The 17,243-nt window shown below is 35.1% G+C and overlaps 1 protein-coding gene across 2 annotated transcripts in view; it reads right to left on the bottom strand.

Moving 5' to 3' along the window:
• The window catches only part of OTOGL (otogelin like), a 147,717-nt gene that overhangs the window by 55,902 nt on the left and 74,572 nt on the right, over positions 1 to 17,243 (bottom strand). For both annotated transcript variants that reach the window (XM_036866495.1, XM_036866496.1), the window contains 7 exons: positions 17,051 to 17,200; positions 13,861 to 13,980; positions 11,105 to 11,221; positions 10,078 to 10,234; positions 9,379 to 9,405; positions 3,434 to 3,601; positions 1,405 to 1,683 (listed from right to left, as the gene is read on the bottom strand). In XM_036866495.1, coding sequence (XP_036722390.1) covers positions 1,405 to 1,683; positions 3,434 to 3,601; positions 9,379 to 9,405; positions 10,078 to 10,234; positions 11,105 to 11,221; positions 13,861 to 13,980; positions 17,051 to 17,200 — 1,018 coding nt within the window. The remainder of the gene's footprint in view (positions 1 to 1,404; positions 1,684 to 3,433; positions 3,602 to 9,378; positions 9,406 to 10,077; positions 10,235 to 11,104; positions 11,222 to 13,860; positions 13,981 to 17,050; positions 17,201 to 17,243) is intronic.

Here is a 17,243-nt window from a genome sequence, read left to right as displayed (position 1 = left end):
TATCTAATGACAAAAATGAATGAATAGGTTTTAGTAATACATGCTTGTAGCTATAAAAACCTTCCTTGACTGAAGATTTTTCTCCTGCACACTCTGCTAATATTTTCCCCTTCTCACATCATAGACCTGTCCTTCTGCAGCAGTCCAAAACTATCTCTGAAGGAGAGCACTCCATAAGGGAGAAAGTTCAGGAAGCAGGTTTTGTTTCTTGGACTTCAGATATAGAATTTAATTCCAAGGTATGAGAAGGAAAATAAGACTTTCTGGAAGGCATCTATGCATCTAAATATTAAAATACTCATTAGACCTGGGTTACTAGGATCATGGGGCATGAGAGAGGGTTGGTTCCGAGACTAGAATAAACCCCTAGTGTATCCTAGGTTTGGGAAGCCCACAAAGATGAGTTTCTGAGATTTTGATGATGCCATTGGCTGCAGTTGTCCAAAGCTCAGGTAAGGCCACTGGGTCTGGTTCTAATGGAGCAGATTTGTGTATTGGAGAGGAAATAAAGGCTTGTAAAATTCAACTTTTAAGTAAATTCAAGTAAAAATATCACACTCACTCTATAGAATGTTGTATAGCCATGTCAGTGACTCTTTTTCTCATGAGTCCAGGAACCCCATTCAATAGGCAAAAATTTGAAGCTCAGTTTGAATTTTCTAAAATCCAAAGACATTTATAGAAACGTATCCACAACAAAAAAAGGCAAATGATTAGCTCTCTTAGACTGACTTATAAGAGTTTGTTAGAATGAAAAAAAATTGTTTGGGAGACCCAAGGCAGATATCAAGCTCTTAGGTTTTGAAAATAAAGCATGACTTTTAAACACTGGGTAAGGCAGTGAGGATTCCTCTCTGAAATTTCGAAAATTCAATAGCTATAGAACAGCAAGGATCTCTAGAAATAAGACCAGGATTCTGCTGAACCAGAAAAATCTTCTAGAGGTCAGTGGAACCAGACTCCGTAGTATTCAAAGAACAGAGTTAAACACATTGTCTTTATCATTAAGAATCAAATTATATGAGAAGTTGCCTTCTAATGAAGGAAAAGGTAGATACAAAACTAGACAACAAGGAGACATGGGTAAGTTCTATTTCCAAAGCCCAGACAGCACTGAAAGTAATCATTGAGGCAATCATAAAAATAACATCATTTAAAGCTATTCTAAACAATTTACCACATTAACTTATGTAATACTATAACCCTATGAAGTAGGTATTATTATTTCTCCCATTTTACAGATGTGTAAACTGAGAGACAGGTTAAGAAACTTACTAAGGTCATAAAAGGTCATGCAACTAATTATACACATTAAAAATGATTTTTAAATTAAAACCTAATAAATATTCCGTCATTATTTAAGTTATCTACTTAATCTGTATTTGAAGATCTCAGGAAACATACCTTCTATGCTGAAGCTACTTAAATGTTTAAATTCTTCAGAATCATCATATTTTGATGCCTTGGCACTAGAATCTGTCAATATGATGAAGAAGCCTTTCTTGCTGTATAACTCAAAAGCACTGTAACCAGGAATCCAGAGGCCCTGATGGTGAAAAAATGTGGCTCTCCGATGAAAGGCGGAATTCACCTCCCACAGTTTCAGACTAAGAGTGTCATCATCATGGACATAGAGAAAGTAGTTTGGCCTTTCGGCAGATTCCAAGGAAACAAGTGCCAATGCTGTAAAACAGAGCAGTGTTTGACAACTCCCTGGGTTCTCTGGAGAAGGCAGATCATCAGCACTGGCATTATAAAATTCATTTATAAAGCTGACAAAAACAGAACTGCACAATTATCATACATAGTTAATGCCAATCTCAAAGATTTCAGAAATGAATTATAAGATCTCTAAAGGAAAAAATAGTATTTTAATGCAATGCATAAAGTGACAGCTCCAAAAATAATCAGTCTTTGATAAGTTCCATTTTTAAAATAATTGATCATGTCTTTGGGGGAAAAAAAGAAGTATCAACTTAGGACCCCAGAATGTACAATCCCATACAAATAGTTGAACAGTTAATTGGACACACATTTGTACTTGCAAGCTTTAACATTTTCAAATGTACAAAATCTACAAATGGCTAAATTGGATGATAGAAAAGAAAAAGAGAATAGAGAAACAGATCAATTTAAACATGGTGCTGCATTTCAATATCACTGGATTCTTAATGAGCAAATGTTCTTGCAAGTGATTTTACTGCATTAAGAAAAGACTATTTGCTCAACATTATTGTCTATTTCCCAAGAGATGATGAGAAAGCTAATGAACAACTACAAAGCATTTGAGAAGTGTCATGCTTTTTTGTTATGCGCTTTAAAAGTTTCCCTTATATTTATAAAACCCATGGCATAAGTTTCTTCATTGAGATTTTAGATTTAATTTCTTAAACCTTAATTTCTTTAGGTCTCAATCCCTTAATTTAAATGTACTAGGATTTTTCTATTAAAAAAATTAATTTTTGTAAATCATACAATGAAGAGCTCTCTCAAATCCAATAAACGATTCCAAAGGCATTTATTGTGTCCTAAAACTTACAAACCCCTCTGCTGAGCACTGGAAGATGCAAAGAAAAATAAAAGATATTTTTATAAGAGAAAAAATATATAACTAATATATAAATTAGAACTTTAGACTGTGATAGCTGTTTTCACAGATTAAAAAGAATTAAAGGAGCTCTTTTGACAAGAATGGAGCAATTTATTTTAACTGGAAAATCAGGAGATTTCTCTGAATAAGTGAAACTTAAGTCGGATTCATTCATTCAATAAATATTTCCTAAGTTTATAGAACACACCATGCATGGGTCTAAGCAGGGTAAGAATAGTAACAATGTAGCCTGAACATCATGGATCAGAAGGGAACACCAACCACCAGGCAGAACAGGTGCCAAGTGGATACGACCAGTATAGATCTACAGGGGCAAACCAGTAAATGTGGTGCCAGGTGCCACGACAGACAAGGCCATGTAAGAAAAACAGACTGTCTCAATGACTATCTAGACTTTGATTTATGGTCTTAATTTAACTTCCTTGATATTAAATCACAACTTTTTTTCTTTTACTTTAATCTGGCATTAAAATCTTTCACATGTTAATTATCAGCAGACTATTTTTCAAAAATTTCAAATTAAGTTCTGTGATTAATGCTATGAAAACTGAAGCTGTGCTTTATTTGGAACCAAAAACTCAACCAAACAATTACATTCTAATTGCATCTATATATGCCAATAGATAAACAAAGAAATGATTTTATATACAAAAGAGAGAGCTAGTTCGTATACCAGTGTCTTATTTTATTTCAAATCCTTTAGAGCACCTAGAAAAATGTCGTAAACATATTAGATTCCCCAATTAATATTTACTGCATGAATAAATGAAAAAAGGTCAGTGGAAAACTAAATTCTTATTTTCAGTTGGAAATTATACTTACATGATGCCTTCTCTTTGAAAAGACCTGGAGTGATCATAAAATTAAAAAATAAATCACCATGAATACTACTTCTTGGCAGAGAGAAAATGCTTCTACTGGTCATATTGGCCCCCAGAATAAGGCCAGTCTGCCCATAACTTGCCAGCATATATGGTCCTTCTCCAAGCCCTAGTTAAATGCAAATGAGAGAATTATAAGTTGGCATAGGATTTTTACATTTCAAGCTGTCATTTCAATGGAATAAATTCTAATACCAAAAAATACTCCGAAAATTACTGAGCATTTAAACATTCATCAGTAACATAATAACAACTCTTTTCAAAAAGAATATATTATATTGATTTGGAATATATACATATTTAGAATATGCAGTTTAGAATATATATATACATGACTGTGTATGTGTATATGTATATGTACATGTATACCTAGCGGTGATGGATAAAAGGTTGACTTAAGGGCTTCCCTGGTGGCACAGTGATTGAGAATCTGCCTGCCAATGCAGGGGACACGGGTTCGAGCCCTGGTCTGGGAAGATCCCACATGCCGCAGAGCAACTGGGCCCATGAGCCACAATTACTGAGCCTGCACGTCTGGAGCCTGTGCTCCGCAACAAGAGAGGCCGCAATAGTGAGAGCCCCGCGCACCGCGATGAAGAGTGGCCCCCGCTTGCCACAACTAGAGAAAGCCCTTGCACAGAAACGAAGACCCAACACAGCCATAAATAAAATAAATAAAATAAAATTTAAAAAAAAAAAGAAAAAAGAAAATGCTCCCTATTAAAAAAAAAAAAAAAAAGGTTGACTTAAGCTTTCTAGACCTCAAATTTTCTCACATATTTGAAGATGTTTGTCTAGGTAACCTTTCACTCTAATATTCCAAGACTCTAATCTACTCTCAACAAACTTAAGCTTAGTTCTATCAATGGTAAGGTATTTTGATAGTCTTCTAAAAATCATCTCTCCTTAATAGGTTGCATTACATTAACACAGAATTCACAGACATGATATACAATATTTTACTATTTTGGGGATTACTGAATTTCATCAGTGAGGTATGTCTATAAAGAAGAAAATAAGATGATGCTGAACAGAGAAGTCAAGTGTCATTTTACTTATGCTATCATTTCCATACACTTCAATGGTTTCATATAAAGTGAAAAATATATACTATAGTAAAAAAACTACTTAGTGTAGAACCAAACCTGAAACTCAGTCAAAGTAGTATTCCTACAAACTTCATCTTATAAAGAAAACTATATAAATTAATTTTAAAATTCACTGATATTAAAAATAAATTGATGCGTTAAGTTTTATGATAATAACGTCAGTTTACCTTCAACACAACCTCTATGACGTTTAATGTTTTAAAATAAGTGAGGTACTATAAAACTTTGAGGTTTCTTCTGAATTATCTAAATTGCATAATTATTAGCTGTGTACTTTTACAGGTATATGTAGATATTTACGTTGTAGGTTATGTAAAATGCTAATATAGGTGGTTTCAGAAAAGAACAATCTGGTTGCTCTCAGTGAATTTCAGTTTTCCTCTTTTCTCCAATTTTTATCTCAAGGACAGTTTTCCTTTCCCAGCCTATTCTTAAGATGGATGGAAAAAAATTCAAAGAAACCCACAACCTGGGTTTTTTCCCTTTCAGGATGAAGACCAAGCCTAAGAGAAGGGGAGAAGATAATTGGATTAGAGGGTTACAAAGTCTCCCAAACCGGAAGGAGAGCAAGAACCAAAATTTCCATCATGAGGAACAGGAGAAGGTAGGGATTATAGGACGAATTATCTTCAAGTGCTGTCCCATCCACTGACTCATCAGCTGAGACATTTCACCACTGAGAAGCTAGGGACACTTCTAAGCCATGGGGAAGGAGCTTTAGGAGGGACTCAGACACCTTGCGTGCACATGGAGCTTTGAAAACCTCTGCCCCCCACACCAAGATGGAACTGAGCAGATGCAGTGAAGAATTTCGCTATGAGCCTGGCAGCAATGGACTCCCCACCACTGTTACAAATATATACCCTGCACAGTTTCTCTATGAGCCAAAGTCTACAACGTCCAAGAAAACTATATCATTAGTCTCCACCACCTACTAGCTCATTTTCTAGGGAAGACAAGAGCAACATAAGCTTCCAAGATGAAAATACACACCAATTTAGATTTGTGTGAATATGTAAATAATGTACAAATAGGTATATAAACATGTAAATTATGAGATTCAATTCAAAATGAAGACGACATATACAACTACAGCTTGTGGGCTTCAAGCACCCTCACAGATGTCCAAGAGAAGAACAGGAGAAAGGAGATAGACCACTAAACAAAATATTCTCTCCCCTACTGCACAAGTACCTTCCTACAGCAACCTGAAGAGACAACTGTCATCTGAGAAATCCATTTGTATAAAAATCGAAAGCTCCTGAATTGATTCCCAGTTGATGGATATCTTGTGTCTGAATTGTTTTCCTGCATTTTCACTAGCAATTGAGGGACAAAAGTCACTGACTTTATCATTAATTTTCTGCAGGGAGAATTATAATTTCACTGTCTACTAAAAGCAATCATTTCCTGTAGTGATTATTTAAGCACAGTATTAAGAATATCTGATCTAGGGCTTCCCTGGTGGTGCAGTGGTTGAGAATCTGCCTGCCAATGCAGGGGACACGGGTTCGAGCCCTGGTCTGGGAAGATCCCACATGCCGCAGAGCAACTGGGCCCATGAGCCACAATTGCTGAGCCTGCACATCTGGAGCCTGTGCTCCGCAGCAAGAGAGGCCGCGACAGTGAGAGGCCCGCGCACCGCGATTAAGAGTGGCCCCCACTTGCCACAACTAGAGAAAGCCCGTGCACAGAAACGAAGACCCAACACAGCCATAAATAAATAAATAAAATTTTAAAAATAAATAAATAAATAAATAGAATAAAGCAAATAATTAAAAAAAAAGAATATCTGATCTAATAAAATCACTCTGAACTTAAAACTTGCACAACAATTTTTAGCAGGATCTTGAAGTCTTACTCCCTACAGCAATAGAACCTTTATATTTTTAGCAAATGCCATAAGAATGAAGATACTAGAGACAGTCATTGTGTGAAGGATTACTGAACTTATCTCAGTAGTAACCTCTGAATTTTCCTACTTTAAAAAATTTTTTCCTCCTACAGAATCACAATCATTTATCTCTGCATCTGCTTTGAATAATTTAAGTATTTTAATAACAGTGTCCAGAGAAAAATGCCAGCTATGAATGTCCAAAGAAGACTAGGTAAGTTTACAATAGTTGTGAAATTATTTGAGATGAAACAAATTAAGAATACTCATTTAAAACTTTTTTCTTTTTATTACTATCAACAACTTCCACAATTCTTTATTCCCCTTCAATTATCTACCTTGATCACGTTACTTTCACAACTCTTCCTCTCCTTGGCAGGCTGACTCTGTTCCCTATTACTTTGATCACAGGAAACAGAATCTCTGTCTCTCGTGGGTCTCATGAAGGCCGAATGCCCCGTGTTCACCCTCTGAATACTACCAATACAGTATTACAAATGAAACTAGAAGAACTGGTTTGAAGAATCTTGTAACACATTAGGGAAACAAACCATCAGTAGAAGTGCAGCAGACTTACTGACAAAAAGCAAAATGTACCAAGCAGCAAGAGGTAGAAATTCAATATTCATAGAAAATTCTGCTTCTGTTTCCAAGGGCCTGCAGAAGGAACGCCAGAAAGTACAAAGGCACAGATGGAGACTTTCACAGCAGAACTGTGTGAGGCAGGAATTCTTAAACGAGGAAGTTATTGGAGCATTTTCTCAACTTGCTGTCTGTGTACGTTGTGTAGAGCATATGATAACGATGTGCGGTGATGATTCCTAGACTAGGATGTGCTACTAGGCAGTGTAGCATGGAGATCAAGCTCGTGGGTTCTGAACTTAGATTGTTTATAAATCCATTTACCACATTTTGGCTAAACGACTTTGACCAAGTTATTTAATTCACCTATGCCTCAATTTCCTCCTTTGTGTTAATAATGATAATAATAACGCTATGCCTTTCAGGCATATTTTGAAGCTTAAATTATATGATATAGGTATAGTTAACACAACAAAAGCCATTTTTATTATTAGGTACTTAATATTAGGCAATCAGTCTTATCTTAAGCATGGAATCCAAAGGATTGATGTGGAGTGGGTGTGGTGTGGGAAATATGTTTGGTTTAGATTTTCTTTAACAAACACAGAATTTTTTTAATGTGGGATTTTTTTCTTCTTCAAACTTCCAAAGATATAACAGAAACAACCAAAGACTAAAATGTCCATTTTCTTTTTAATTCATCATCTCTATTTTACTAAAATTTTCTGGCTTTCTTTGTACTTTTACAGCTGACAGATTTCTTCGTGGCTCAATAAGTCATGGAAAATACTTTGCATTGGTTGGTTGGTTTTTTTCTTTAATGGATCAGCTTTCCTATAACTATTAATCTAACCTACTCATCATGGGTTTTTGTCCAGTTACTGTCAAAATGGACACCTCCCTGGATCATCTTATTTGTCTGAATTAGGTTTAAGTGGCTATGCCTTCCTCATTAAATAGGTTTGACAAAAAGCAGGCTTCAATTCCGCTAATGTCTGGCATTTTCAATGAGGATATAATTCCCTGTCTCTTACATCTATGCCTTAGTTTTAGGCAGCACCTCCTCTTAGACTTCCCATTGCAAATCTGAATGCTTGGGAGACTAGGAGATTTTCATTATTACTAAATCAATAAGTTCTCATTCTGATAAGATATAAATAATTATTTTGCCTAAAATGATGGCTAAATAAATTCCTATATTATAGTTTGTTTCTTTGATTTCCACAACATAATAAAAGTTTGAATAATGTCCATATTTATTCATAATGATAAAAGGTATGCATTTGGTATATATCTTTCATCCTTTTTACCTAAAAAATTAGCTAGCTTTACTCACTCATTCATTCATATTATTCAAAAACTACTGAGAGCCTCCTAGGTGCTGAGAACTTAGTTACAACACTTTTATTTTACAGGGAATAAATTTTAACACAAATACTTAGAAATTTAGATACATTTTAGAAGGCAATGGCTTTCATTGAGTCATACAGTTGGCACTTGAACAACATGGGTTTGAACTGTGCAAGTTCACTTATATGCAGATTTGTTTCAAGAGTAAATACTACAGTACTACACAATCCATGGCTGGTTGAATCTGAGGATGCAGAATTGCAGATACGCAGGGTGACTATAAACCATACATGGATTTTCCTTTTTTTTTTTTTTTAGTTATCATAACAGCACCATTTAATAAGGGTTTATTTTGTTCCAGCAGTATAGGTGACATACAGTGTCTCATTTAAGCTCACAACAAACATAGAAATAAATAAACAAAAAAAATAAACTTAAATGACTTAACCAGGTTCACAATGTTTATACATGACAGAGACTGGACTCTAATCCAGATCTGACTTCAGCTGCAGTTAATGACAACCACACTATAGCTTTTGGTTCCCAGCAAAGGTAGTGCGTTATTAGAAGACCACTAAATCTCCATTCAGAAAGTCCTGGAAACTGTCCTGTGACTCAGCCCAGGGGACTCAGCTCTACCTCAGTTTCCTTCTTACGTCTCTAATCCTTCCTGGCCCACTTGCCATACCCTAAATGTATATGTTCCCAACTTCCTACCTTCAGACTGTATCCTCTTCTCCTGAAAATCATCTTTTCCTCTCTACACAGCCATACATGGATTCTCAATTGCGCAGAGAGTTGGCACCCCTAGCCCCCTCCTTGTTCAAGGGTTAACTGTATGCCAAATTATGAACTCTTCATACCTTGTTCCCAGCAAACTTGTTCAAGAACTTTGAATCTGAAGATATATTTAATAGAATACTATAGTGATATTCTTTAAATGTCACATACCTTCATTGTAATATTCACAATCGAGTGCTAAAAGGAAAAAAGAAGAAATGTTAAACTAAATAAGGATCTCACCACTTATCTGAATATATGCAAGATATGGTTTATCAATGACAAAGTGAAAGAACTCAGAATGACATCATTATTTGGGAGTTTTCTCTGAGCAAAGAGGATTCTTTAAGAGTGCTCTGTAATAATTCATTAAATTTCCTAAGATTATTTTATAGGTAGGCAAGTATATCTGCCAATTTATAAATGTCCACTGAAAGTGTTAAAATCATAAGCTGTTCATCAGATGACTTACTATCTACACAAGTAAATGAAAAGTTTAGAGTCAAATCTGAACACAAATTCAAAATGATGTTTTTAAAACTATGTTTCTTATCATTAGAACAGTGGAATTTCATAGCCATAAGAGAAATAGGCATAAACAGTATCTCCGAAGATGGTATGTAAATAATTTGTAGTTCAAATGTTACAGTCACAACAGTCTAACACAGAACAGAAAAACTTACTTCAAAGTTTCTTTTATAAATCCTTTAGCTATACTACAATTTATCTGCATTGTCAAAAGAATATAAAATTTACTCATCTTAAAGAAATTCTATTTCCATGAGTCCATGGTATCGCTTCTAAGATGAGACAATATGAATCTCTTCATAATGTTCCCACCTAATGATGATGCCCTGAGAGGGTACTCACAACAAATAGTAGATGATCTCCAGTGAACAGAAACCCCTTCCTGACAACACTTGTACGCATACGCTGCTACACTTGTGCATAAACATTCACAATCCCCACCAAGGTTACAGTTACACGTGTCTTCATGACAATTTTTGGCAAAAGAAGTAACATCAATCTGAAAATGAAGTGAAAGATAAATTAATTTCAAAAAGTACTAACTACAGCTGATTAAAATTCAACCTTCTAAAAGAAAACTAACTGGTAGATTTTCAAAATTTGCTATTATCAGCTTAACACTGCCACCTAGAGAGTTCTCAATATCTCAAACTTCTATTCATCCAAAGGAATTTATTAGGCAAATGTAAGATCAAAGAACTAGCAACACAGGTAACGGGACTAACAAATACAACTTCAACATCTGCAATACAACAGATTAATATCTGTAGAAGCTCATTGTTTCTTTATTGGCATATTTGCATGGCATTAAAAGAATGTTCTACTTCCAAATGTACTTTTGCTTAGTTTTTAATAATATCTTAAACTATTTTTAAAACTTCTATTGGAACCTAAAATTATTATGTTGGAAAGACATTTAAAAAGTTAAATTTCTAAATAAATTACATTCAATCTTAGGATGTGCTTGTAAAACCATTTTAAATGTGTCACTAATAATATTTGTAAACTATACTTTGGGTTAAGGAGAAGAATGCCCATTTGGTAGTGTCCTCTGAAGAAAGATAAGCATTTATGGCTTTGATCAGTCATTTATGGCTTTGATGATGGACGTAAAAATGTTTCATAAACTGAAACAGATCATTAACAAGCATTATATATGCTGTTAAATAGGATGGAGTGAGGAAGAGTAAATCAACTAAATGTGTCAGTGCCACAGAAAAACAAACTACCAGATTTGTCTTCCTAACAAGGGTTAGGTAGTATACCTGAAAAGCCAATGGGTAGCTAAATTATTTGTCCTGTTCATCTCAACATTATAGATACAGCAGCACTTGTTTAAATTGGGAAGTTTAGTAAAGCGTTCATTTACCACATTGCGACAAGGAGCAAAGACATCACTGTACAAAATGGAGCATTCTTTCTTGGCGTAAGGAAATTTGTTTTGATGTGCCTCACAGGGTTTAAATGATTCACTTGGGGTTTCACACTGTGGAAAAAGAGAAAAGAAAGTTTTTAAGGGGTGATTTCTGAAGCTGAAACCAGAGTAACCTAATCTGACTTTATCCACCACAATCATATCTAATATATTCTCATTCTTTTAGACAGACTTTACCTAAAGCACCTGTGCTCAGCCAACTCAGTGTTAATAGTATATAGTATTTTTGAAGGCAACTAAATTTACTATTAAAATCATGAAAATATTAGAGAGTGAAGGTAAATCATTTTTAAACTGTCAAGTGCAGCATTACATGACTAAAAAAATTGCCTAAGCAAATTATTCTCTTTCCTTTAACTTTCACGTCCTTCATTTCTGTCACAAGCCATCCTCTGAGGAGTTGCATACACTCAAGTGTCTACAGGCTCACCTCCCATATACTAAACAATTCGGTCTCTGCCTCTTCGAATCCACCTCCCTGAAACTGGCCTGGAGAAGGCCATCATTGATCTCCTCAATACTAAAAAAAAAGGCAACTTTTCAGTCTTTATCTCACTTGCCCTTTCGCTGTCTTTGATTCTGTTTCATACTTTACCCTTCTCACGTGTCTCGCATGTGTTTCCGGTGGCACCATTTTCTGCTGGGTTTCCCCCTAGTTCATTTGCTGCTACTCCTCATCCTCCTTCCGCCTCTTTTCTCTGCAAGACTTGACCTTCAAATCTCTATTTTTTTCATTCTATACACTTCTCATGCCTTCAGCAACCTGAATATAATAGTAACTACCAAATCCATATTTCCAGCCCATATCTCTTTTCTGATATCTCAAAAATTGGGACATTTCCACATAAATATCTGTCACTTCTCTCTCAACACATTCTAAAATGTACTTATCTTACACCATTGTCCTGTCCCCACCGTCCCCTACCACCCACTTTCCTCTGTGCCCTGTCTCCTGGAAGAGCACCAGTGTCTACGCAATAAGCCAGGAAGATCGGAGACATTCTTGAATTCTCCAAATTCATCTTTCCTATGCAGTCCTTTCAACAGAGGCTGATGTTTCAGATGTCTGTCAGATTTAGATAGTTTTCTAAATCTTCACTGATTTAACATTTCTTAGCTGGATTATAAGAGCCTAACTAATTTAGGGCCTTCGAGTCCAGATCCTAGCACACATATCTTGCAGCTTTATATTTTGCATTCCAGCCATTCCCTACTTCACACCTTCCACCACAGCCATATTGAACTTCTTAAAATTCCTGTTAGGCACCATACTCACTCCAGTCTTCCTGACACGTTCTAAAGGGATGCTCCCTCCTTTGCTGCTGCACTCTTTCCCATCATCTTCACTTGTATAGCTCTTATGAGTCTTGTAGGAGTCAGCTCAATGGCACCTTCTTGGGGAACCTTCCTTTGACCATCATGAACTCCATGTTGTATACACCTCTATCCAAGCACCTGTCTCATATTTCCATTGTTAAGTTTTTCTACCTCGTCTGCTAAACTAGACTCTAAATTCCTAAGGGCAGTGGCTATGTTTTAATAATATTATGTGTTCATATATCCTGGAAAACATTAAGTGCTAAATAGAACTTACTGAATGAATTTTTTTTTATTTTCAGCTTTGTCCATTAGGTATTAATGAGTCTAAAATTCTTTGATGAGTCCAAATATTTAAGTATTATTATAAATTAGGTATTCCTTAATTCATTTTATATTTTAAAAAATAAAATCTTTATACTTTCCAATGTAGACCACAATGAAATATACTGCTTAAATTTTACTAAATTGGATGAATGTTTAACCCCAATCCCCTTTTATTTTTATAAAAAGATTTAGATATGTTAGTAAATTAGGCAAAATAGTAAGGCAACTAACCAAATACTAACCAACCAGGAAATTACAGTTGCAGACACTACTTTCAGTTAGAAAAAAAATAGGTTAAAAAAAAAGTAGAAGAAAAGAGTATAACAAATTTCCAGTTTGACTGTTTTCTGAGTTAGTTCAGCATTTCTCAGATTGTGTCCCATAGAAAACTATTTCCTTGATAACTAATACACAAAAACGTAAGTTCTGTGTCAGTAAGTTCGGGAATGCCTTCAAACACATCCCTCCCTTAGAGGAATATAATGCCTCAAGAAATCCTTCAAAAAAGAAATATGCCTGACTTAATTTATTCTGACTGCTCCCAAAGGTAAGTTGGCCACAAATCCATTCCCTATCCCTCCCCATCCCACATCCAGCCATGTCTGGAGAACAAATGTTAAGAAATTCTGCCTTCATTTATTCATTACCTTGAGTTGACAAAAGATACATCACTAGAAATACAAATACACTGAAAGAGAATTTTGCAGTGAAAGGAAAAGCATGTGATTAGAAGATGTGAATTGGAAAGTCACTCCTGCTGCTTTCTGGATATATAATATTAGACAAGTCATTTAACCTTCCTGAGTCTCAATTTCTTCATCTATAATATGGAGTCAACACCCTTTACATTACAAGACTGTCACAGGATTGATTACATGAGAAATTAAATGTGAAAGTAGTTTGAGTTTGTCAACTATGGATTACTGCACAAATATTACATAAAATAGTGTTACCTAAATAAATTTTTCTGTAAGGATAAAATGTTTTAGTGGATAAATACAACAAAAAATATTTGTTTACTTCTAAAATACATATATTCCACTTACCTGTCCTAATGCCCAACTATCTCCAAATACCTGGGCATTTCTCACTTCTAAGTTATTGGATGTGGTCATATCATTTGAAGTACATTTGTCAAAGTTTCCACATAATCCTGATAATTTGTTCTAAAGTAAAAGAAAATTATCATGAAATATTCTATATTCATTTTAACATTTAAGGACTAATATTCACTGAAATTTTCAATAGATTTAAAATAGACATTTTAAGAATTTCCACAATAACCATTTAAAAAATGTTTCAAGAAGGTGGAATTTCATGTCTATTTAATTATAATTAACAGAAATTTCATGTCTATTTAATTATAATTTAATTATAATTTAATTATAATTATTTTAGATTCTCAAAAATATTTTTCCATCCCCCGAATTTTATCTTTTCACACTTACCATTGTCTTAGCATTGATAAAACTAATAATATAAGTAACTTGGAAAAGTATAATACAAACACTACAGTGTCTGTACAAGTATAATACAAACATTACAGTATATGTCTGAGTGTGTATATACAAATATGTGTATATATATACATATTCTGTGTATATTTACATATTTACATTTTAATGATGAAAGACCCACTTCCTGTTATGTTTAAGGTTTTCTAAGACTATAAATGTTGAAACCATAGAAATAATTTATCTTTCTTTAGGTCGTACTTTGAAAAGCCAAAACATTCAAAGCATAACTTCTAAAGAAAAAGTTAACTCTATATTCATATATCATGCCACCATGAGACACAATAAATGAAATCCACATCTTACCTCATTTTTATAAAGTTTGTTATGGGTTATGCAGTGGTTACTGAAAGTGCCATATGGATTATCCACATCAACAATATCCACTGCATTTTCTCAAATAACGTGAAAAACTTTTCTCTTGGGGAGGGAGATGGATTAAGAGTACAGGGAAGAATGAGATTCCAAAAGCAATGAAAATCCTCCTCAAGCTTTGAAATTAAACAAACTGACCTCTCTCCTCATGTACTGAAGAATGGAACGCAGCCCTTTGTTAATGGTAAAGTTGGCTGCCCATGCCTCCAGCAAAGCTGACAATAATCTTGGGATTGCAACTGCCACGGCCACTGCTTACCATGGTGCCTCTGCTCTCAGAAGCCGCAATACCTATTCAAAGACAGTGGCCTCTTCCTCTACTGCTCACCCCAAAATTTAAGGCAGCAGTAACACTAAGGGAAGATGTACAAGAATAAATGTTTAATTTGTTTTCAAAAAGTAAGGAGGGGGTGCTTCCCTGGTGGCGCAGTGGTTGAGAATTTGCCTGCTAATGCAGAGGACGCGGGTTCGAGCCCTGGTCTTGGAAGATCCCACATGTCGCGGAGCAACTAGGCCCGTGAGCCACAACTACTGAGCCTGCGCGTCTGGAGCCTGTGCTCCGCAACAAGAGAGGCCGCGATAATGAGAGGCCCGCACACCGCGATGAAGAGTGGCCCCCGCTTGCCACAACTAGAGAAAGCCCTTGCACAGAAACGAAGATCCAACACCGCCAAAAATAAATATAAAAATAAAATAAATTAAAAAGTATTCGTTATCTGAAATTTAAAAAATTTAAAAAAAAAAAAAGTAAGGAGGGGAGGATACATGGTAGACAATGGCAGAAAACATAGCTGAAGAAGTATGGCAATGACTAAATTATTTCATCTTCATCAAAGAAATGCAAGATGCCAGCAAACACCTAGGAATAGATTTGGGGGCTTTATTTTACTTAGGGCTGAAAGAAAATGACTTCAATATACAATCATATCTTAAGTTTATAACATTTTAAAATATTTTAAAATATGTATATTTTCCAGTTTTATGAGAATTTGTTATTACTATCCCCATTTTTCCCTAACTTGCCACAGATTATATCCATGAGTCTCAATTTCAATTTCAGATAAAGTGGATTTTTAAAACTATATCAGGGCTTCCCTGGTAGCGCAGTGGTTGAGAGTCTGCCTGCTAATGCAGGGGACACGGGGTCGAGCCCTGGTCTGGGAAGATCCCACATGCCGCGGAGCAACTAGGCCCGTGAGCCACAACTACTGAGCCTGCGCGCCTGGAGCCTGTGCTCCGCAACAAGAGAGGCTGCGATAGTGAGAGGCCCGCGCACCGCGATGAAGAGTGGCCCCCGCTTGCCACAACTAGAGAAAGCCCTCGCACAGAAACGAAGACCCAACACAGCCCAAATAAATAAATAAATAAATAAAGATGTCAGTTCTTTAAAAAAAAAAAAAAAAAACTATATCAACGTTTCAAAAACAACCTTAACATATAAATTTAAAATGTTTAATAAAATTTTAAATATCTAAAATAATAAAAATATTTAATAATATCTAGTACAATATTTAACAGTAAACAATAATTAAAACAATGTAAAATATAAATTGACAAAAATTGTAAACAACCCAGATTGAATCTTCAACCATTAATGGATAATACAAACTAGTACATCCATACAACAGAGTACCACTTAGCAGTGTATAGGAACAATTAATTCATTCAACAATATGGATGAATCTTGAATGTATTTTGCCAAGTCAAAGAAGCCAGACCCAAAAGGCTATAGATTGCATGATTTCATTTCTACTGTATCCAGAAAAGGCAAAACTATGCAGATGGAAAATAGATCAATGGTTGCCAAGGGTGAGGGGTTGGAAGTAGGAGTTGACAATAAAGAGGCAACATGTGAGAAATTGGGGAATTGATGGATCTGTTCTATCTAGAACTGTGGTGGTGGATACACAACTCCATGCATTTGTTAAAATCCACAGAACTGCAGACAACAAAAGTAAATTATTTTACATTTTTTTTAGAATTTTACTGTATGTAAACTTAAAAAATATCCAGAATATGGAGGAAAAGATGGAATGCAAACTGTAATAAATGAATCTAACTCTACTACAAACATATCAAATAACCATGCTGCAGGGAATGGGAAAAAAAGAACCTGACCTAAGTAACTTTGGAAAACTGGATACTGTAAGGCTGAAGTAAAAAAGAACTGTATACAGCATTTGGTAAAGTTGTTCTTCTCTGGGGTCTGAGTTAGTAATTCTGAAAATATAACTTATTTCTTAAAGAAAATCATCAATCATTTTATTTCTGTAAAACATCAAAAAGGTAAATGTAATTTCATTTTTTGCATCTCATTTGGATTGACCTACCAAATAGGCTGACTTACCCTCCACTGTGGTCCAACTTTGATATGGATGGTTGTCTTTTTATCCCAAAGAATAGTGATCTCTTTCTCTGGAAAGTATACTACCATGTAGTACCCTGCCTTCCAAAGCTGGTATGTTGGTTTATTTTCCAGAAAAAAACCTGATCGTTTCTTCAAAAAAAAAAGAAAGAAAAAGCATAATAAAGAAAAAAAC

Source organism: Balaenoptera musculus, chromosome 10 (assembly GCF_009873245.2).
Source record: "Balaenoptera musculus isolate JJ_BM4_2016_0621 chromosome 10, mBalMus1.pri.v3, whole genome shotgun sequence".
Taxonomy (NCBI): Eukaryota; Metazoa; Chordata; class Mammalia; order Artiodactyla; family Balaenopteridae; genus Balaenoptera; species Balaenoptera musculus.
Note: the sequence above shows the minus strand (reverse complement) of the source record. Positions and strands in the feature narration are given on the sequence as shown.